This window comes from Cyanistes caeruleus, chromosome 8 (genome assembly GCF_971803275.1).
Source record: "Cyanistes caeruleus chromosome 8, bCyaCae1.hap1.1, whole genome shotgun sequence".
Classification (NCBI taxonomy): Eukaryota; Metazoa; Chordata; class Aves; order Passeriformes; family Paridae; genus Cyanistes; species Cyanistes caeruleus.
In genome coordinates this window covers 28,719,007-28,743,034 of record NC_141708.1, presented here as the reverse complement: position 1 = coordinate 28,743,034, position 24,028 = coordinate 28,719,007, and the positions used below count along the sequence as shown (strand labels likewise).

The 24,028-nt window shown below is 38.1% G+C and overlaps 1 protein-coding gene across 9 annotated transcripts in view; it reads right to left on the bottom strand.

The window, feature by feature from the left end:
- BICC1 (BicC family RNA binding protein 1) overlaps positions 1 to 24,028 on the bottom strand; it is a 93,071-nt gene that overhangs the window by 10,399 nt on the left and 58,644 nt on the right. For 6 of the 9 annotated variants that reach the window (XM_086899697.1, XM_086899691.1, XM_086899696.1 and 3 more), the window contains exons 4-15: positions 13,209 to 13,288; positions 11,951 to 12,109; positions 10,969 to 11,022; positions 9,958 to 10,152; positions 8,800 to 9,051; positions 7,519 to 7,650; positions 6,392 to 6,578; positions 4,838 to 4,996; positions 4,260 to 4,456; positions 3,832 to 3,973; positions 2,606 to 2,762; positions 1,113 to 1,278 (exon numbers count right to left, since the gene is read on the bottom strand). In XM_086899697.1, the coding sequence (XP_086755823.1) occupies positions 1,113 to 1,278; positions 2,606 to 2,762; positions 3,832 to 3,973; positions 4,260 to 4,456; positions 4,838 to 4,996; positions 6,392 to 6,578; positions 7,519 to 7,650; positions 8,800 to 9,051; positions 9,958 to 10,152; positions 10,969 to 11,022; positions 11,951 to 12,109; positions 13,209 to 13,288 (1,880 nt within the window). Of the gene's footprint in view, positions 1 to 1,112; positions 1,279 to 2,605; positions 2,763 to 3,831; positions 3,974 to 4,259; positions 4,457 to 4,837; positions 4,997 to 6,391; positions 6,579 to 7,518; positions 7,651 to 8,799; positions 9,052 to 9,957; positions 10,153 to 10,968; positions 11,023 to 11,950; positions 12,110 to 13,208; positions 13,289 to 19,007; positions 19,211 to 19,618; positions 19,792 to 22,312; positions 22,508 to 24,028 lie in introns of those variants that run through there. The other 3 variants (XM_086899699.1, XM_086899698.1, XM_086899700.1) reach the window with 3 other exon arrangements.

Below are 24,028 nucleotides of genomic sequence, written 5' to 3'. Positions count from 1 at the left end.
CAAAATGGCCAGTGAATATATCTAGGAGAAACCTGAAATACTGCACAATATTTCCATGGTAGCCTTAGTTACTGTCTAGGGTTGCAATTAAAGTGTTCACTCAAACATTGATAAAGACTTTAAATAACTGATTTTCACATGAGTGAGGCTGCAGCAGTATTTACAAACAGCTTAGGAAGAATTTTTTCTTCAATTTGCTTTTTAGTAAGATACCTTTCAAGCATAGTTTCTCTTCTTTAACTATCTCTTTTTGGCATTTAAAACATTCCTCAACAGAACAAAAAAGGTAATACATCTTTGCAAATCTAGGCACAACAGTTATTTACAATCATCTTCCAGGTTTGGTTCTCTTCCATACACTCATCTTGTGAAAAGAAGTTTTGAGAGAATGTAAACAACTTTCGGTTGTATTCTACCTATGTCAGTGGAAGATGTGAAGTTTAAATATCCCTGATTAAACAAGCTACCCTTTGCAGAATTACAAATTAGGAAATCTAAAACTACAAACTACAAAAATTCTGTATTAGCCTGAAGTATTGCATTCTCTACTGAAAATGACTAGAAGAATAACTGAGGAAAAGGGCTGCAAAACACTAGCCTTCCTCTTGTTCCACTACTCCATACAGTCTGGTTATGCCCACACTTCAACAGATCTATACTAAAAATAACCCTGTTACTGCTTCCTGACAAACAGCCAAAGGGGTCTCCTCCCTGCTTGGGGAGATTTGCAGTAACATGGCAGTAGCTTATACTTGTAGGCTGCAATTAACCAAGCTGTCACTGCACATGAAGAGCTGTAACATGTATTTTGTACCTATAATTCTCTCCACATGACAATGTAGGATTTCTAACAGGCAAATGATGCTTGTGGAGACAAATGCAGCCACACAATTTTCTGTACTTAAATTGTTTTACTTAGAAGCATAAGAGCTTTTCTCGTTTCAAGACCTTGTACTGGCAACCCACTCCTCAGTCAAAACAGCTGATGTCTTGGCTGCGAATGCTTTTACTGAACTGGTAATGAAAATCCCCAGTCCCCTCTGCATTCTATGGTAACTTCACTCTGCAATCAGCAAGATTTATGCCACTGGCCTTCATCCAGAGAGACCTACCTGCATGTTCACAAAGGAGGGCTGCGGAGCCAGACGTGCTCTCTCCGAGTTCTGCTGGGCAGCTGCCGCTCGCTCGGCCGCCCGCTCACTGCCTGGGGCCTTCTTATCGGCCACGGGGCTCTCTGGGGCAGCCAGCTCGGCCTCTGAGAGCAGCCTGTCCGCAGTGCTGGGGGGACAAAGGCACTGTTAGCTCAGGCTGCCTCTTCACCGGCACACAACATTCAGTGCAGCTCTGCTAACCTGAGCTTCACCCTGAGAAGCTTGGCAGCCAGGTTCAAGACATGCCTGCACACAAAGATCTCAGTGCTTTTAGCAATATTTCCAAATGTTTCAGCTTTCCTGTACCTTTTTCTCTGTCAGTGAAGGAAAGCAAGTGTTTCTCCTTTCTGTATTACCAAATAAGAGGTATAGCCTATGGATTCAGTTTTGAGCTGTCTGGTATCTGGAATTATTGCATGCAACCCTACACAGTAATTTCCTGTTTCACCTTGCCCGAGCCAGCAGTTGTAACAGGTTCATAGTTGTAAGATGAAAAGAGATTGCATAATAGGGACTAAAAGTTGACATAGGTCCTACTTGCTTTTAATAACTGCAGTCCTACATGTCTGCATTACCTCTTGGTGCAATTTTTGTTTTTTTCTAAACTCAACAACATTTTAGGTCTACTTTAGAACAGTATGAACTCTTGAAAAAGTGATCATGTTTTAGAACCTGCAAACTACTACCCCCAAGGAAACTGTAAGCAGTATGTCCTCAATAAAAAGAACAAGACACACAAATAACTGAATTTGGTTAGCAGGATTCCTTGGATTTTTAAACTGTGAAACCAGAATTAATGAAATACATATCATAGCCTTAATAATGTAAATAAATGAAGCAAAATAAATGTGTCTCAAAAGAGTGGTGATAAACAGTTCCCAAACAGTGAGAACATGAGTACATTGGACAAAAACACCGCAATAAGAACAAAACCTGTGTTGCCAAGATGTATTATGATTCAAACAAGCCATTCCTACTATTGGGTCATTAAAGAGACAATCCAACCAAAATCATCGCTGAGACAAGTGTTTGAGAACATGCTGCTATGCCCTGAACACAGCTTTCCTAAGGGAAAAAACAGCCTCAGGCACACACAAGAGGAAAAAGCTGTCAGAAATTATTCTCTAAGCAATCAATAAAGGAAAGTGCAAAAGTGCATACTTTAGAAACAGGTAATGAAAGTTCCACTGACAAGGATCTCCACTCTCTTCTGGAACAGGAAAGACATTTTTTAAACCCAAAGAGAAATAGGATGAACAAAAAGCACTCAAAATCTGCAGTTACCAGAAAAACAGAGGGCTATATTAACACCAAATGTGATGGAAAACCAAGGCCAAATTAAATCAGTTCCTTGAGTATCTTATAACTGAATCAACCCTCCTGCGTACAAAAACATGTGAAGTAATTTTATGTTGTGAAAGTTCCACTAATCTGTGTTTATACACTCAGCTTACTGTAAGTGGGAGTTTTTAGTGCCATGCAGTAATTCCACTGTTTGTCTCTTGGAACAGGCCTGCTTGGAAGAGCTTATCATCTGCTTCAGGTCACTGGTGTTTGCTGAGTGGGACGGACTGCGAGGCATGCCCACTTCTACAAAAGCATCATTGCAACCTACAAGGCCAAGAAAAGGAGAGTTAAACAACAACACTGCTGTGTTCTAGGGAGCTTTCTGAGGGAATGATAACTGTGGGAGAAAACCTCCTCTTCCTCCCTACAGGACTGTATTCAGGGGTAGCTATTTGGTCAAGGTTAAGCAGTCTAGACGTACAAGTTCAAATGCAGAAAAAAGGTGCCACTACTCACATATATAGTAGTCACACTAAGTATATTAAAATAAGTATATTACTTATTTTAAGTAATAATAATTAATAACGAATGAGTAGACTGGAAATTCAAAGGGACTAAGTATTCTGAAGAAATTTGATTTTATACCCAGTGTTAACAGACTGTGCCAGGTGCTCAGTAACTTCTGCTGGAATAAGAGCTACTCCCACTTCATGTTCAAATATCTTTAGAACATGATTTTAGAAATATTTATCACCTTAAATTGCCAATGCACTTTTTATTCAAATCAGCATTTTAAATGACCACAACCCTAAATAAGAAATTATCTCCTTGATCAGTTTTGAAAAGGGAAACAAGGCCTTTACACATATTTGCTCAAGCTGGAGGTGGCTTTCCCCCTCTTCAAGAATGAAGGGGACAGTTAAGTACTTTAGCTTCTAAATGGTAGCATAACTGAACTGCTGTTGAAAAGCACACAAAATTGTTTCCCAGTGACATCCAGGTTAGATCTACATAATTTTCTGTAAAAAAATTTCTCAGTGATATTATTTCCTTTTGCTAAAAAGCAAAAATAAAACATTATTTAAACCAGCAGAGTTTAGTTAAGATGCTGTAAAAAATACTACAATCCTTGTATGTTATCTTCCCTCTGGTCCTAGGGAATAAGTAAAATCTTGCAAGTACATTTATGTAGATTTAAGGTGTTTCTGTCAACAGTAAAGCTCAGTTACTACAGGTTCTATTTACTTTCCTTGAAAATGAATCTGGGACATCCAGCAATATTTTCTTTAAACGTGGTTGCAAAACCAATTCAGAGAGAACATCGGTACATTTTTGTATCATGAACTGTACACAAACTGTACAAACACTACCAGACAAAGGAACACAATCTCACCTTCTTCACTATTTGCCTTGGCAGCTACTTGTTCTGAGGCTCCATGAGCACCTTTCTGCCTTACTCCATCACTGTGGTTTGTGCTCAACACGTTTTCTCCCAGAGATGTGGCAGACAGTGCAGCATACTTGATATTTGAGGCCTAAAAAGATTGTCACAAATCACTGAAGTGATTTTTATGCTTCAAGAAATAATGAAACAATTTCCCCTTTCTATCTGTGCAGGAGAATGAGAAATTCATTTCTGGTACAGCAGAACAATATAAATGTTCTATTTCTCAATCTTTAACTCATATTCAAAAACACTGTCATGTATTTTTAAACTTAGCAGCTTTATAAATCTACTAATATAGTTAATTTTCTCTTTCAGCTTTTCTTAGTAGAGATCTAGTACAAAGAAATCAGATTCTCCTGCATAGTATCACTTACCTTTACATGACCATTTAAAGAAGGTGAACCTTTTTTACTTTCTGATTGCATGCCATTGACATGGACTTCAACAGGAGTCAAGCCTGGTGGTGGAGATGGAGTGTTCTGACCATAATTAGGCACTCCAGACAGCAGAATACTAGTTAAGGTTGCTTGGGCAGTAGATGGTATCATTAGGTGTGGAATAGCAGAAAAACCTGTAACAAAATTTAGTTATGTTCTGCTTTAGTGTCTCATTTAGCTTCCTCAGGCATTACACTACTTTATCTAAATCTTTATGGAGCTGACACATTGCTAAAAACATTACTTAAAAGTTTCCATTAGAATTGCATGCCAAAACCATAATGCTTTATCTGGGTAGGTTAATTTTGTTTTCTACACAAAACAGATGAAAACACTGCCTGTGAAAGCACGTCATATATTACGCTATAACCTTAAATTTGCATATTTATTCACCTGTGCTAAGGTAATCGTAGGAATTAAGGTTCAAAAGAATTAATTAATCTCAACTCGGCAACTGCAATTCTAATGACTTGGTGTTGCACAGTTCATTTAAATCACATTAAGCTTCTACCAACCTGGGGTGTTTGTGTTAGCAAGAGATGTTGTCCACAATGTGGGACTGGGCGTCCCTGAACTTGGACTCTGCAAAGGGCTCACAGAGCTATTAAGGGCATTCAACAGAGAGTTTGGAGCAGTTGAGGTGTTGACTGACAGGGCTGTTGGACCTAAAAGGCCTGCAAAAAATTATGCAAGTGAATATTTAGATTTATAGGACAACATTTTTCACAGAAGTATCAATTAAAAAGAAACAAACACCCTGCTAATTTGCACCTGCCTGTATTTCACAGATCAATTTTAACATCAAGCCTGATGTTCATTTGGTGCACATCAAAAGCACATTAAGAATTATTGTTCTTAAACTGGGCATCATATATCCAAAAAAAATTGGGGCACCTTTTATGTCCTTCTACTGGACCCTACCTCTTGTCATAACAGAGTCTGCACTGGCTGCTTCTCAGCCCTGGCACCCATCTGTATCCCCTCAGTTGTTTCTCATGGTTTGTTTCAAAGCAGCATCACAGAGACAAGAAAGCAACTCCTCTGCACCACCTCACTTTCATTTCACACAGTAACCTTTTTCTCAAAAGCTCCTGTGAATCAACTTGCACACTAACAACTACTCAATTTCTTTTTGCACCTTCAATACTGCTGCAGAAAGGCTGTAAATCACCCCCCCAAATGCATTGATCACTCCCAAAACATTCCCCCAAACCAGCTCTTTGTATCAAAGCATTCACAAAGCAGTTCAGCACTACACACTGAAAAGGTAAAAACCCCAAGCCCCCAAAGTGCAGCATGACAAGAACAGTCACAGGAAGCAGCATTAAAAATCACAATGAAATGGCACAAACACTTTCCCTTGTGTGACCCCAAGGAAGCATGTGAGACACAGCACTCCTGCATAGCAGGTCACAAGGGACAATGCTGGTTACATGAGAACTCAAGAGTTTCTAGGACCTCTGTCAAGATTTGTCACTAGATTCTTCTGGCACTACTTGTTTTTTCTATCTATACATTTCTGATACAAAGGTATTTGCATAGCTAGAAAATAAAATGGTAATTTCAGTCTGGACTATAAGCTGCTTCAATAAAATTAAGATAAGGAGTTTATTCATTTTTATCCTAAATTTACTACTGCTAAACTAGAAGCACATGGATCCCTCAATTGCAGTGAGATACTGACCTGAAATGTGGTGTTTGCTGTTACCTTTCCCAGTAAGCCTGTTGCCACGCTTAAGTACCCATCCAAATTCAGGACAGCCTGAGACATCACACAGCCAAAAAAGCTGTAGAACCCATGTCCTGCTTCACCTGTATTTCCCTCCCTTTCAGCTGTGTGGTTTGCACAATTTCAGAGATTTTTCTACAGGGATGAGTCCCACACCTGATTATAAAAGCCTTGGAGAAGTTTTTTAACAACAGGCCTTTGAGAGGCCAGAAGCTGTTGTACAGACTCGGTGCAATACAATTCCTTACATAAAACACACATCTGGTTCTTCTTTCTAGTAAAGTGAATTAAGTTTAAAACAAATCTATATAAAAAAAAGATAAATATAATGGATGCATACCAAGCCCAGTGAGTCCTAGTCCTGCTGAGGACAAAATATCCAAACCAGGACAAGACAGACCAACAGGGCATGAGACAGTAGAGGGATTTGATACTACGGTGACTCCGCTACTTTCAAGTCCCAAGAGACATTTCCGTGCCTCATACATATTTAAGGCATTTCGTTCAACACTTTTTACAATCACAGACTGCAGGGAAAGAAAACAACAACAAAAAAAGGAAAACCAGTGAGTAAATTTCTCCATAACACATGTCAGCAACACAGATAATTCTTCTTCACACTCCTGCCTGGTTACCACAACCACAGCAGTGTGAGACAGCATGAGCTAACATCCATTAGCAGCTATTAAAATTCAGGGGTCTGAAGTTCAGAAGAGTAAGACTAGGGATTTCGTAAGGATTTGCAATGAGAATGATGGAAGACCTCTCTAAGAAAATTACTTACTAGAGTACCTTGGTGCTACTTGGGCAGACCAAATATTAAGCACCTCAAGAGCTATATAACTGAATCAATAATTAATATATTATCTTCTCTTTTACCTGAGCTTTATACCTTGAAAAAACCCCAGTTGTTCATATTAAATTAACCTATTGAATTCATAGCTGTCTGAGAAGAAGGTAGCAAGTTTAAATTACTTTAAACTTTAAACTTAAACTATATGGAAAAATAAATTACAAAACTCCATTGCTTTTTGTAGATCTTCTACAGGACGTTTCTTTGTATTGATTTTATGTATCCCTACACAGGGAAGTTCACATACTGACACAATGGAATGATCATTACAAATTTTAAAACTTTTGCCTGCTTTGGCATTTTATACAACACAGGTAACTGCAAGAGTCCCCTATCCATACTGGTCTAAATATTTTACAATAAACAACTCCCACTACCTTTATCAATGTACTCTATAGGAAAGCTAATTTCTTTATTATTAAGCATTTAATGAAATTCAAATCACCCTAAACTAGAGCTGCTGGATCATTTAAACTGATATTTCAAGAAGAAAATAGATACGGTTTTCACAAGTTTATGATCCATTAAACTGGGAGGGAAGAGCACACATCAACTCATCAACTCTAAAACTTTGTCATCAAAGTCTAAAAGGAAAATATTAGCTTTGCACAAACCTTGCTTGGTTGTTTTGGCTTAGGCTTAATGCTTATGAAGACATCTAACTGCTCCATTAGCTGTGTTATAAACTGTGGTTCTACTTCAATTTCTTCCTTCATATCAAACATGAGCACAAGGGGAAGGCAACCCTGAAAAGAAAGGCACAAAAGATTCCTAGGACTTGTAACTGACCATTTTCCCATTAAAATGGTAGCAATAAACTGAACAATGTAACATTTACACATCATGATGTAAGGAAATGTCTAAGTTCAGGATAAAATAGCACCGATAAAATTTTAGAGAAAGCCATTTCCTTGTATGCAAGAATACAGGTGTATCTTCCAGTTCTGGGACTCTGAACACAGAGCTTGGTAGCACAAGGGTGAAATGATATACTGAATATTTCACATTTCAATCAGCACAGTCTTATCAGGAAATGATGGAAGAACTAAAAGTCTCCCATTAAACTGAAATAAGGAAACACACTTGTAAAAAATCTCTAATTCACCATTGCCCAAGTCTTAAATTTTACTCTTCTCTTGCCCATTCCAGATCAGCTACATAAATATTTTCTAGTGATATGGATAACATCTGTAATGCTCTTGAAATACTAAAGCTTTAGAGTAAAACTGAATGGTCTAGTCCTTGCATATTTTGTCCCTCAGTATTCACATATATAAAAAATGTGTATATTAGTACTAAAATAATGGCTAAAGGCTCCTGGGAAGTTTAAAGACCAATATACCAATAATCTCTAATGATATGTACCACCAGAGCTATTTTTATAAAAGGCCTTACAGAATTGAGGCTGTGGTACTATAAAGAATATAAGACATCAAAATAATTATTTCTTATGGTTTCCCAATTTCATTGGAAACTTGCCTACATGGCAGCTAAGGATTTCCTGACATTTTCCCTCAAAAGAAACCTATTTACGTGACAAACATAGAAAAGGCAGGTTGGCAAAATAAAACACAACCTGTCACCCAACACCCACAGTCTATTTCATAAATCTGCCTCTATTCAGAGGCATATTGTTATTGTAAGTTTAAATGACTTACATTGCATTTATTTTACCATGGTTATTTTTCAAGTCGTGTTACCAGAGATTACAAATATTTTCAATAACTACAAACACCAATAAAACCCCGGCAAAAATTGAATCAGCTGTTTGCAGTGTGAACAGCAATCCTTCCTCTCTAAGGCTAATTTACATGTGACTTGTAAATAGATACAGAGCAAGCATATTTTCTATGATCTGGCAATTTTGTCACACAAGCTTCACTGAAAGTATTTACCATGAGATATTGCCTGGCAAGACAGACAGACTCAATTGTGCCCTGGAGGTAGACAGTGGATTTCTTCTGTGGGTTACTAGGGTCAGGGAAGTGGATCTGAGCACCAGTCCGTTGCATGATATGTTTGATGTTGTTTCCATTTCGACCCATCATAAAGAGATGATGCTGCGCTGCAATGTCGAGCTGTGTGCTCACAGGGATTGCAGAGGCCAGGCTCCCAGCCAGGTGTTCCAACAGCATGGCTGTTCCCTCCTGGGGGGAAATGGGAGAAACCGGTGAAATAGTGCTCACAGGCACACAAAAGGAGGTCTCAGACCAATTCCTTTCCTGTCATGCACTCTACAGGCAAGGTAAGAAAACACTGTTGGGTTTAAAACCATGATTGATTTGTTAAAGGTAAGAAATACACTAAACTCTACCTCCTACTCCCATTTTATGACTGAATACAGCATTTAATTGCCACTCTGTAACAGACAATGCTGCATGGTTTGGTCCCAGCAGACCTTTTGTGGCCACAAAGGCAGTCAGAAAGTCAAATGAGATTTATCTGGGTAGGTACACTCGCAGAACTTGCCTCTTGGTGTTGGGCTCAGATGTTCTTACTGGCTTGAGATACACCCAGCTGGGACATCAATCTCTCGTTCTTCCAGTTCCTAACAAGAACACTTTTTTACTTTATTGAGATGAACGTGCTCATGGCAATTCCTTGCCTTGACTGTCAAATTTACATCTCCAAGCGCTGGATTTGCAAGACCAGTTTTATTGACTGACTGGGCAACTTTCAAGGTTATATAATTATGTGCATATTGAGAAGAGCTCAGCATGAACAATTTGTTTTTTGTTTGAGTTGTTTTTGAATTGAAAGATGGGTAAGACTAGTACGTGCTCCAGAATTCCCAAAAACCTGAACAAATGTGCAGGAGGTGAACTTACCATCAACGATGCTAAATCCTAAACTTATTTTAAACTTAAAATTTAGAACTATTTTCTATGCACTTTTAAACATTGCCTGTATAAGTTAAGTAAAGGAAAAAATGCAAATTCTCTGGGTTTGCAAGTGATTATACAATAACATGTGCAGATGAGGAAAGACATACCATCTTAGACATAAATTATAAATATATGACATTCAGAAACCGTTTCAGGAGCAGAGATTACCTTCACAGCACTAGTGTTGTTTTGTGACCCTCTGACAATGACTGTAGCACCATACATTCGAGAGCGCTGTTTGAAGGAAACTGAAACGTTATACGTCTGACATACATGCTGAATGGTTGGAGAATTCGGATCTGGGATGGGTTGGAGAATTCCAGCAATAGGCAATTCAAACATGAGTACCAATGGAAGCAGCTCCTACAACAGTAATGAAGGGCAGATATTGAAAACCACATCCATACTCAAACTACAATAATTTTAGTCCTCAATCATAATGTACTGGTCAGTGATGATTTAACTGACCAAACACATCCTCTGCCCAGAGCTCATGGATAAAACTATACTGTCACTTGGAAAAAGGCACATTTTTTCCCTGAGGGATACTAGAGTGAAGTTTTTTTGCAGAGGCTTTTTTGAGTTTTGTTTGGTTGATTTTTCTTTTCAATGCTCCAAAATAGCGGGAGAATTTGGAATAAGGTCATGCGACAAGTCTGGCTAAAAAATTGCAGTAAGCTTTTTCTAATTTATTTGATTTTTAATTATCCATGCCAAAATGCACATAAGAGTTGAAGCTAAATGGAAAAGATAGAAAATAGCTACAAGTACAGAATGACACAATTTTTTACACAAATTATACATGAAAACAGTTAAAATGTGAGAAGCAGAAATTGCTTTTCCCAATTCATAGATTCACATAAGATGCCTGATCTTCCACAGGCCATCTGTGGTGGGTAAGTTAAGATGTAATTTTCTACACAGTATGGAATTCATTTACATCTTGCTTAGAACATAGACCTCATGTTCATGATCCACTCTGGGCCAGTTAAATATTTGGCCAGAATGTGAATCAGTGGTATAATACCCTTGGCAAATTCCTCATATGTATACTCACATTTGTTCCTACATTTTGGCTGTCATCAGACAGAGGCAGACAACCCTAGGCTTCTCAAAACCATGCATTTTTTTCCCTGGCAGGTGTTTTCAAAGGGACCCTACACTGAGCTAGAGCATTACCCGAATTCTGACTCTTGCGGACTCCACTCCAGCTGGCTGTCCTGCAATAGACACCTGGAAGAGCAAGAATATGAAAAACATTGCATCCTATTTTCAAGTGAGGCATGGAAAAGTTATTCAGATAGCTGTGCTCTCCCAAAAAAAAACAAATCTAAAAAAAAAATCAACACATTTCACATCTGCTGACATCCTAATTGTTCTCTAAACACTAGCTGAGAACTACAGCCGACAGTAAAATAAATTTACAGCATCTTAGATTATATGTATTTAAGCAGCTAGAAAAAAAGGATACATCAAAAAAATACAGTGGTTTAGGTCAAATAACGGAATTACTAATGTATACACGTGCTCAATGCTAATATTTGGCAACAGTAGGTTTTCTTGAATGTTTTGAAATTACTGTATTTTGCTCAGCAGCCATTAGGATGCACAAGAGGGAATTCTAAGTACAAGGATGAGAGACTTGAAACTAAACATTGAACTAATATTAGCACAAGAAAAGATGTACAATTCAGGCTCAATGAGTCATTCTAATGAAGTTGAACTCTTACAATAGGACATTCATTTCTGCTGGCTATTTGCTAAGTTTAGTCGTCAACTAAGTTATATATTAAGCAAAAAGTACCAAAAAATTAATCACTATGCTGGGTAAGTCACTGTGTTGAACAGGAAAAAAATTACAAAAGCAGATTTTTTCATACCACTTCTCTACCATTCACACTAAGTTGCTGACTTCTGCATGTGCAAAGTAATTTTAGCTTAAAAAAATTAAAGTGATTCATGAGCCATGACAAATTGTTTCCATCTGTAAGATTTGCTCACTTAGGAAGCCCTGCACTTTCCATACAGTGTAAATACCAAAAGTCTATTTCCCTGAACATGAGCACACCATCCCCAAAAAAATCACACTGATGAGAGAAGTTTAGAAATGTTTTATACTCTAGGGAATTACAATACAAATGAGCTCAATATTAATACTTACTTGGTTGCTTTTCTCTGCTTGATTGTTTCTATTTGAGTCTGGAAAATGGATATGGCATCCCGTTTCTTCCATCACTTTTTTAATATTATTGCCACCTTTACCTATCACATGAGAATGTTCTGTATGTGAAACATCCATCTTTAAGGTTACCCGATTGCTCTGGAAATCAAGCACCCACAGTTAGACACGGTCACAGCCGAACCCGAGTATTTAAGTTTTTAAGGCTAACATAACTTCAAGAACGACATGAAAATTGTATTTCCAAGGTATTTTTGCTATTACTTAACTTCCACTCAAGGATGATGTTTTTAATGGCAATCAGTTTGATATCAATTTGGTCTTGTTTTTTTCTAGTGAGGAAATAATGTGGAGATAAATAGTCCAAAGGATGCATCTTCAAAAAAATGACTAAGGCTTTTAAAATACCTCTGGACTTTCATCAACTTTTACTTCAATGTCCTTTTGCAATTAATCTAATATCTTTTAATTCTATGTTCTTTCAGTTGAAGTCACACACCCCTGCTTGATCTGAAAGGATCGCATTATGAAGACTTTGCAAATCAAAGCCATGGGACCAAGTAACAGTGTTGTTTCTTCCTTAAACAATTTTTTTTGTTAGATCAATTTTTAATATACACAAACACTGCCTAAAGCTATTCTTCAAAGCTCTGTTGTTCACAGCTCATAGCAATGTTGTTAATAGTTGTGCAAAAAGTGGTGCTTATCACTCACACTGCCCCAAAAGAGCTGCTGCTGAATGGAAACAGTATCTGATCAACAGAAGAGACCTCCCCCCACCCCCACCAAAATCCAGATCCGGTCCTGATGTTTCAGAGTGTAAGAACAGAGTAACTATTAAACACATAACAGCATCAACACTCCTAAAATCAAATTTCAAACAAACAAAATTTTAGGTTCTCTGCAGTGGTTGCATAATCTATTGCTTGCAATGAAGCTGTATTTCAGATTTTGAAGTAAAACCTCAATTCATTGAACAAATCACCTATGCTTTTAGTCATATGGCTGGAAATACTATTTCTATATAATTCAGATCTGGAAAAGCTGCTTCAAGCAAGTATTTTTCTTGCAAAATGCTTAAATATGTGGGTATACACCAATATCAACATCTGCAAGGCATTTATTGGAGACTTTGCTCCATAAAGTCCATAAATACCTTCTCTTGAAATATGCCCGTTAAAGAGATCAATATCACCACAAAATTAGGGGCTAAGGTATCACTCTAAGCAAGTTTTCTTACTTTTGTGTCCAAAACAGACATGATTTTCTCTTTTGCTTCTTTAACGTTTTCTTTTTTTCCAGAAACTTTAATATGGGGATCTATAAAAGAAATAAACTTGTAAGAAAAACACAGTAAAATATCTATAAAAAAATTTCCTCACTGCTCAAATAAATTTGAGGCCATTATTTATAATCTACTGATAAACTGTACCACCAGCCCACCAGCCTTTGGGATTCAGCTGAATACCAAAATGTCTTATTCCATCCCTTCAGCCCCACAATTGGGATTATCAGATGAATTTACTAAACATGAGAACCAACTTAAAATAAATAGAAATCAAATTTTGAATGTATATCACAGTATCATAAACACTGTCTGCAATGCAATTACGTATCTCATAGCACATCTTCTCAAACCAAAAGTAATAGCAGACAACTCAACGTTTTTTGGCAGCCCACCAAACTCTAACCCTCCCTCATCATCTTCATTATATTGAATTAGTCTCTGCAAATATCCTTTGGCATTTTAGCCTGGCACTAAAGGTGCCTCCACCCGAAGTTTTCTGATTGCAGTTATCAAGTGAAATGTAAATGACACTTTATTAAAACAAATTGCTGAAGTTCAAGTACATAAATTAGCAGGAACACCAGCTGATGGTGGGTTTTGCCCAGTGAGATCTAAAATATTGACTCTACAGCCCACTTGCTTTATATCATCATTTTCAGATCACTGCCCTTAAACAACACAAGGTGTTGGGCTGAGCTAGCAGGTGGAGTTCTGCATAATATACACCTGGTCAGACAGTACATGCCCAAGTTTGGAACTAAATCAAGTAAGAATTACTCCAAGTGTGAAAATTACTCATCAGCCGGTTTAGCAGCACCATCTGGTGTCCAGGAGCACGAAGTGCCACAGCGCAAAACATCAAGTCAAAACATTAAATGTAATTTCAATTACAAGATACAAAGAAATGCCTAAATACCACCCACATTTCTAACTGTTATAAACAAGGGTATAATATTGCAGGTGATGCCTTTTTCCTCTGTTCTTGAGTCCTCTTCCCTTTTTCAGTGCCTTTTTCTGCTGTGATATACTGGACTGTTCTTAAAAAAAAAAAATAAAAAATTCTCAACCCTCTTCCAAATTCAGAATTCTTGAGTTTTGAATTCAAGACTCTTTTTGAATTAATGTAATTCATTATGATCGACAAACACATACATTGTAGGGAATATAAAAATAAATATATTCTCAATGGCAGGAGAAAATAGCTGTAACACAACATATCTGCGTCTTCCATCATCTCAGTAACTGAAATCACTTCCCTACTAAAGAAATGTGAAATAATACAACTTCAGGCTGTAAACCTGTTCTATTCAATTGAAAATTGAAACTCTAGGTCATGCCTGGATACTCTTCATTCCAACAGTAAAAATAAGCCCTTCAGTCTTTACCACTGAAAAGTTCTGAGTACATTCAGCTGAGGATGTGAAACACTGAAGGAACACAGGATTCACTGCCAAGTTTCATGAAGGTCATGAAAAATGCAGCATTTTCTGAGAAGCAGATATATTTTATTTTTGAAAACGGAAAAACCATAGTCACTAAAACATGGTATGCACACAGAAGCTACAGAAGCTTCAAAAATCTGCTGCTTCAGCCTTTCACAATGGAGCAAAGTCAAACAAAAACCCAACAAAATAGTCTTGAGGGCAATTTTTCTTTTCTTTTTTAAGTTGACAGGAAGCCATGTGGTTCTAATGCATTTAAGCTGTAAATGATACTTCAAGTGGATGTCGCAGTCAGAAATTCCCAGAAGCAGATTCTAGCACACTGTGTGTGCTCCAAGTGCTCTTTAGATACAACCAGGAAAAACACAAACCCAGACCATCATCACCACTGTGGAGCCGATTTTCACACATTTCAAATATCGTATTTAAATACACATTAGATTATGTGTGGGAAAATCACCTGAAATCAATCCTGGCACCCTATTAGTACCAAAGGAGATTAGCATCATTCCATAATATTATTTGCTTACTCATGAGTGAAAATACAGTTTAGAATACCTATTTTTTCCATTTCTCATCTAAGTTGGACATCTCTTTTCTGTTGATACTGACAGCACCAGCTAAGCCTCCTGTATTTCTACACTTGTTTGTTCTTTTAAGATGAAAAAAGCTCAATTGCTCAATTTAAAAAAAAACCCAAAAAACAAAGAACCCACAAAGCAAAAAAGGACCCACTGATGCCAGGGACAATTCTAAAATATGCTACCAAAATCTTTCAAAATTTGTCTTAAGTACCCTCTCCTTACCTGACTTCTCAAGGACACAGTGGGTGGAAATGGATACAAAACCAGTAAGTTTAAGTCAAAGAAATTTGTCCTTTGAGAGTTGTTTGCTCTTTCCTTCAGTGAAACACTATTTAAATACAACATCCTCATCAAATTTTGCTGGAAAAGAGTTACTTGTAACTAAAAGATTTTGAAGTGTTTTAATTGGCCTTGCATGAGTTGAAAGCACATTGAAACTATGTATGATCTGCAGGAAAACTCACAGGCACCCAAATAACCATCAACAAACAGATCATTTCAGGAATCAATTAAGAATTTAGAGAGACAATTGGATCATAATAACCTGATTTTCTGTTTCTGATTTCAGAAACAAAATTTCTTAATATGACTGTGGAATCACAGCTTGTTTACTCTGCAGATGATTCCATGGATTAACAGTCACATTTAATTTAGAAAAAAAACCCTACCTTGTCTTAGGCACTAAGCCAAAAATCTTGGTTGGATAAAGCTCTACATTTAATATTTGAAATACCTACAGGTGTGACGGCAGCAATGCACTGTCAAAGCCCCCAAAAATATCCATGGCACTCTCCCAGGTGTGAAGAGAACTGTCAGGTACAAAACTGTAACAAGTGGGACACATATCTGGTACTGCCAGTGCAGATAAGCACAAACCAGCACTCCAGTCATGCTCCCACTGATCCGTGTGGCCATGGCACCGGCACACAGCCCTGGCTGGCAGGAAACCACCCACTGAACAAGGCCAACCAACTCCCCACTCTTGTCCAGGTGATGCTACGTCATTCCTCATCCCTAAGGAACATGAGGTTTGATAAATGTTTTCACTGCGGGGGGGGGGGGGGAATCACCTTTTTTTTAAACCCCCCAATATAACTGGGATATGCTCCATATAAAACTAGAGAGAGCAAAGAACAGGTGCCTATTATAAATAAAGACATGAGACACCAAAGCTTTGCAAACAGAACAAAGGCTTCAGAAGAGGTCTGTGTGCTAAAAGCATATAAGACTTTAACACTTTATTTAAAGTGTAGTATCAGACCCTGAAAAAGGTTTTAACCCATAAGAAATAACATGATTAGTGTCTTGCAAACTATTAAAAATGCCCTTCTATAGTAATCAGTTTTTTCCATCAATTTTGAAGGGCAGTATATTCTTCCTAAGGAATGGAAAAGAAAAAAAAATTAACAGGTCTTTTTTCCCCCCCTCTCAAGAATGGATGAATATTTACATAAAATAGAAAGCTAAAGTTACACAACAGACACTGCTGGAAATTTTTCTCAAGAGTCTTAATTTTGCCAGACTCCAGCCTTCAAGTGGTCTTTTATTGCTCCTATCCTCAGATTCCTCACTCCACAGTTTGGCACAGTTTCACCTCCCCAGTCTTTGTCCACAGCTATACCAGCAAGCCTCCAGCTTTTTTGCTATTATTGTGTGTGACACTTCAGTAAACAAAACAAAATTCTTTCATGCAAAAGTATGTTTGTGCGAGTGCAAAGGCATCTACACCAACTTCTGCCACACAATAAATATTTCAGATATTGAAGCTGTTTAACTGTGTAGGCCTCTCCTGAAATTCAAGTGTTACATTTAGTGTCTGGGGCAGCTCTTCAGACCACAGCTATGCATCCAGCTTGTTTACAGGATGAACAGCCTTAAGTTAAGTGACACAAATACCAAAATGCCATTACTCTAAAAATAGCCAGACAACTGGGCAACACCACGGCAGATGACAGTCATTCTTAAGAGTGGCTGATTAAGATTTGAATAGCCTGAGAGTATTACAGAACTTGAACCATTCAAACAAAAAGACTCAAGAGACCCAGCATTTTTAAAGGGACAAGTTATGTGTCTGTCCCAAACATACCAACAAAAACACACTAAGCTATGTGAGAAATTAAAAGGGGAAAAAAAAGCCCAACAAATTAACACACAGAAGGTGCTAAGTCCTCATCTGAAAGGGCAATTGATCACTCTATAACAAGACGAAGAAACATAGACCTATAAGACAAGCGAATTAAGCAAAAAGGTAAAAAAATCTTACTATTAATATGGAAGAAAGGATAATTAAATTGGAACAATTTATTTAATGACGATAAATATATTAGGAAATACTATGTGTACAGTTTTAGGAGTGGATATTCCCTCACTAAAGTAGATGACTTAATAGCCAAGAGAGACTTGAAATAGGCTCAAACTATTGCCATGGAAAAGCAACATTAAGGCTAAAAGTGTAGAGCAAATGCTCAGGAGTAAGGGAACATGCAAAAGAGCTTGATTGAATAATAAAGTAAATTCATCACTTGTGCACTTGGTGCTGTTGGCTTGCCAGTCTAAAAGAATTCTTATCCTCTCTCCAATACAACTCAGGGCACTCACTCTTCCTTCCCAGGGCCTAAACCACTGCAGGAAAAAGCTACTCGTGTATTAAGGCAGAAAGCAGTGAGCCATTTCCTACTGAAGACTCCTGAATTTTCTCAGAGGTATCACTGAACACACATTTTTTTCCTCGTTTTAGCTGAAATTAGACTGCAGCATCATTTTGTATGAACGAGATTTCGCCCAGCTAACTTGGACATGATCAAAAACCTACCCAGAAGTTCATAAAACTCAACATGGGCTGCAAGCAATTAACAGTGTCCTCAGAAAGACATATCCCGAGGCTCTGGGTGTTCTGGGGGATCTATTTGTTGTGGACAAACAACTGTTTATGAAATGTCCCTGGGAGGAGCTAGAGCCACTGCCTATATGTGCACACACATTTGAAAGACTCTTTGTCTCCTCAGCACTTTTTCACTCTTAATTTTCCCCATTACTGCTACCTAACTCCAAACCATCTTTAGAAGAATTTCTGTTCAACTAAGGACATGAGAAAGAAGCTGAGGAAAAGCAAACATTTGTTGCACTGTTCTTGCACTCTGCTCTCCCCAGGAAAGGCAGTTTACACGCAGCCCTTCACTCTTGTTACGGTTTGGTTGCTGCCGTGCTGTCACCTGAGGAGCATTAGCCAGCAGAACACTGCTTCTCAACCCTGCCCTGTAACAAGTGCCTGATGTGCAGCCAGCAATCCCCTCCTCACTTCTCACCACCATTTACAGTAATACACTTATATCCACATACATACATATACATACACAGATATTCACACAGTAGAGACTCAGTAACACACCCACCTTACAGACACAAAAACCTTAAGAAATGCAGCACAGCATCTGGTAGAGCAGGGAAAAGAATCTTGTTTCTCAAAGATTTCAGTGTAGCTCAAAAGCAAATGTCAATATCTGCAAGAGGCTACTTAAAATGGCTCTTAGAGTGAAATCTCTGTTGGATGTAGCCTCACAAATTGAAAGAAATGAGATGCACTTGTACATGAATCATAGCTGAATCCCACATTTGGATCTCCTAGCAGCTTTGAAATATCCCAGCAGAACACTGAAAATTCAAAATGCCCAGAATTAAGTGAAAATTAGCCAGAAACATCAGATAAGCTTTAAAAAATAGATTACCTGTACAATATTATGTTTGGAGAAATAAGCTATTGATGACTGGATTTCAGACCACTGACAGAGGAAATGAAGTTGAAAAGACTTCTCTTAAAGCATAAGCAAAGAGGGAAGACAAGGAAGAGGTAACAGATCATATGGCAATTTAAACAGAAAAGTGACCAGATTTCAAGGGAGAAGGGGAAGGCCAAGGTGGAGAAGAAAACCTGAAAAGAAGAAATAAGAATAAATTAATTGTAATCACCAAGACACTCCATTTCAGTTACACAACTTCAGTTACCACCATGATTAGCTTAAATTCCTTTTTACTTCTGAAAAGAGCCATTAGGGACATTTTGCAAATACAGTCAGCCACAAAAAGGCACACGCCATGCAGCCCTTCTGCTGTCTCTTGGGCAGTTGCTCCTCAGCCTTTAGCCCAAGAAGCCACCCTAAGCAAGGCAGTCTCTCAGCAGGACACAAAGTCTGCTATGGCTTATTTTTTTCATCACAGACCAAACAATTTCACAGTTCATGACTTCAATATCTGTTGCCATTGTATCTCAAAGCACAGACACAATCACAATGCCTGGGGAAGAAAATAAGAAATACAGAGAAGAAAAAAGCTGTAGTACCGTAAAATCAGCTTAACAGAAGGCCTAGAGAACAGCCACAACATTCCCATCAGAAATAACACTGCTGTATCTTCACTGGACATAGACTCATACTCAGGGTTGCAATTCTGACGCATAAGCCATGAGATAATTTTAGTTTTTCACACACATTCTCAAAAAGTCCTTGTGACTATGTTTTTCAAAACAAAAAACATCATCTGACTCGTAATCTTAAATTAACGCCTCAGGCTCAGCCTCCCTTGCAGTGCTCCCACATCCAATCCCTGGCTATTGCCGGACCTTTTAATGTCTGATTCTCTGACTGCATCCTGCTTTGTGAGCTGGTTTGGGCACAGCCACCAAAAGGAAGAATTCTGTGGCTGGAACAGGAGGATGCAGTTAGTCTGCAGCAAAGATGAAGACACTATATAGGCCTGAGTGAGCAGGACAAACAGATCTGTCCTCCTGGGAATCAGGATGGAATGAAATGTTTTCAGAAAGATAAAAACAGCTGCCTCCCAACAGGACATCAGACAAAGATAAGCCAAAGAGAGTTCATAGAATATATCACCATTACAAATACTTTACTTTCCCTGCTTTAGTATCACACTCTGTGAAATGAACTTTCCTCAGGAAAGTTTTCCTTGCCCAAATTATTACATATTTACACAGTATTTCAACTGTATTCCTGATGAACATGGTGAACAGGTAGCACTTGTTCTTTGCTCTCTTTTTTCTAAACAAAGAAAAAAATGGCAAGTGCAGTAAAGAATCATCTAAACTGTATTCTTGAGAGCTATTCAGGTAGCAACAGCTACATGAATTAGATGAAAATGATGACAACCCAGTAAAACTTCAGTCTGAGAGTCCACAGGAATACTGATTCAAGGGCTTAGTAGGCTCTTAAAAAAAGAACTCCAGTACAAGCAGACAACTTTCACTGCCTAGTTTTTCTTCCCATGTACCAGACATTAATTACATTGCTTACAACAGACAGATACTAAAGAAAAAGTTCTTTTTTGAGGCTGCAAGTAATTTTCTGAGACAGCGTTAGATCATTAACACATACCCATCTCTACATCTTGGGCTTGAAATATGAAGAATCAATACATATTTTAAATTTACCATGATCTTAAGTGTATAAAATTTGACTCAAAAATTGCTATATTATCAACAAACTTCTGCTACTGACTGTGACTATTTGTTTTATTATTTTTTAGAAGCACAAGGTACACATTTTTTTTCCAGCCAGCATGGCAATGTATTGGCTTTTTCCATGCACCACCACTGTGCAGGCTGTAGTCTCCAGGAAGACAAAGGCAAATGGAGAGATAACGAAAGGAGTGTTTCCATCTTCCTTCTAAACCCACTTGGGATGCACCTGATCAACAAAAACATCATCCATCTGGTGACAACTGGTTCTGAATACTAAAACCTTCTAGATGCTTTTATACCAACAGTTTGTTATGCGAATATCAAATCACATTTTAATCATGTAATAATTGTCCATTTCTTAGCTTTTATCTTGGCAATTTGTATATGGCACTCTGAGGGCTGTATACCTTACATCAAAAGGTTCTTATCCACAGATATTAAATTAATTTCACCAGTATAACAGGCAGGTCACAGCTGATTTGGGAAGAGAACCTTCATCTCCTGAAGAACAGTGACTTAAAAACATCTGCTTTTCTTTTCTTTTCAGGGAGGGGCTCAGAGCAAGCAAACACTGCCCACACTGTGGGTAAACACTCCTCTGCTAGGGTAACTTCCTTGTGATATACTGAGAAACAAAAACACCAAACACCTGAAAGATGTCCAGCATTGCCTTTCAAATCAAGAAATCATTCCTGAGCTGTTCTCAGATGAATTTTCTCTGCATTACTTCTGTCATCTGTCTCTCCCCATTATTAGACTAAGAGCAAAACTCACCTCAGGGAAATTAATCAGCTATTGAGCATCTCTGCAATGTGAATTTCAGCAGTCACTTTGAGAAACTGCATTTTATGTCCCAAAAATTGAGTTTAAATAGAAAGGTGGGCACCAGAGTGGAACACAGTTTACATGCAAACACAGTGCAGAGTACATTGCAAGGTATCTGCTTGCTACAAACTGCTAAAAATCCAAAACCAATACATCAACTAATTCAAATTTTCACTGAAAGATCACGACAAATTTGTACTCTCAAGTAATTTAATTACAGCAATAAGTTTATATTACTGCATTCCAGGGCCTGAAATGTCAGTTTTACTACAGTTACTGCCAAGCACACTCACTGGATGCTAAGCCCCTTGATAATTCCCTTCATATTACAACTGTGTTTGTATTTTACCCCTCCCTTGTCTGGCCAAGTGTAAACAAATCTCTGTTCTTTGCAGAAAACACAGCAAGCCCCGAGCAAAAACACCGAAGTCCAAAATCTTCCTACTCCTACAGGAATGACGAAAATTCAAATTGTTCTCGTGTAAGTGTAGTTAAAGTACAATGGCCTACAAAGTACTGCTGGCTCCTTCACCAGATTTTCCTTAAAACATTCACCAGTGTGACCATAAATACATTTCATCTTCCTCTGAGCCAGTACAAACTCATGACTTTAAGCTCTCATGGCTGCAGGCACACACCCCCCGAGCACAGCACCACTGGCCAGCTGAGCACAAACGAGATAAAAGGCTCAAGCAAACGTGACTTTCTTTCAAAGCCTTCTCGCCTGTCACCTACCCTGCACGCGAAGAATTAATGGCTGGGGCTGTTTGCTGAAGTGGCAGCAGTCTGCAGGCTCGGAAAAGCGACTCCAGTAAAGGAGGGATTTGCTGCCAGCTGCTGGCACAAGGGGTGCTGTGGGATTGTGCGTGTCTGACTGCTCAGATCAGAGAGAACCAACACGAACTCCTGTGGCAGAGTTTCAAATGGCCTGGGATGGTCTTTCTGTCCATTTATTTATTGCAAAACAAGGAGGAGTCATCTATGCTTGAGTCAGCTGCTCCAGAAACAAAAGAAATACACAAACTTGTGATCTAAACACAACGGCTCTTTAATTTTTAAAGTACACAATTGTGGGGTTTGGGGAAATTTTTCTTCAAAATATAAGAAACAGTACGCACTGACAGCTTCTCATTTACAGAGAAAGTTAATAAAAAGCAGATGGAGGTCATAATACAGCAAATACAATGCATGCTGTAATTAATCTGGCACTCCAAACAATAAACACAATGTCAGCAAGAGACTCACTTTAAATCTCTAAGTCAATTACAGACTGATTGTCTCAGCAACACATCACAGAAATTACTGACCATTTACAAAGTTGCACAGAGGTAAGAAATCCTTCAGCTGCAACAAGTACTCTGTAGGTTAATTAGGAAGCTTAGCACTGAGTACCTAGACTGAATACTTGGAGAAACATTTAAACTAAAAAGACTTTTTCCCTCAAAATATTCACAAGCCAGACAAACAAACAGAAAACAGCAGAATTTTTCCACCTTTCCATCTCTCTCTGAGGAGACCAGCCACTGGCAAAGAAAAACTGGATAATTCATGTGCATGCATGAATTTTAAAAGGCAAAATACGCAAATCTTGTCACTCTTGGCAAGTTATTAAAAAAACTAGACTAGAAGATAGTGAGGCATAGGAAGCTGGGGCCTCCAGACAGAGACTATGTCTACTCAGAAAAAACGATGGCAGTGCTGTTACATTTGAAATGCTGAGAAAAATCAAAGAAAATCATTGTTGTTTCAAGTTCTACATCCACAGTTGGAAGAAAAAAATTGAAAATCCCTGTGTTAGTTTTCCAGTAACTGATTCTCTAAAGAAAAAATAATCACAGCCCCTTTCCACCCATCTCCTACAAATATTTCATGTCCCACCAATTTGAATCAGGAATATGTAGAACAACAGCTGTGGACAAACAACACAAGTCAGCTGAAAATTTTCCCCACAGTTTAGCTGTCTAAATACTTGTGGGAGAAGACAAGTTTTCCATTAATGGCAGCAAAATCAAATTCTAGCTCACAGGTGTAGCAAAAAAACCACTAAAAATTGATAACTCAATAATAATCTTACGTCCTATTCATAAAGTTGCCTTCAACAGATTTTACCTGGGTAAATTTCAACCAGCATTAAAAGATTGTATATTATACCAGGCATGAGAGTTACTTCAAAAATTACCAGCAAACACTAGATTTAAAAACCAGAGAATTGCTTGAAAGAAACCACAAAATATGACCCAGCACTCCCCATGCTGCACCTAAGTCCTGAATGCCAATGCTGGGTATAGGTTTATGTCAATATTTTAGTCAGCACATATCTCCTCCTTTCTGGATAGTCTTTAGCCTGCCTATACAAAACAAAAATAAAAAGAGAGAGAGAAAGAGAGAGAGAAGAGAGAGAGAAAGAGAGAGAGAAAGAGAGAGAGAAAGAGAGAGAGAGAGAGAGAAAGA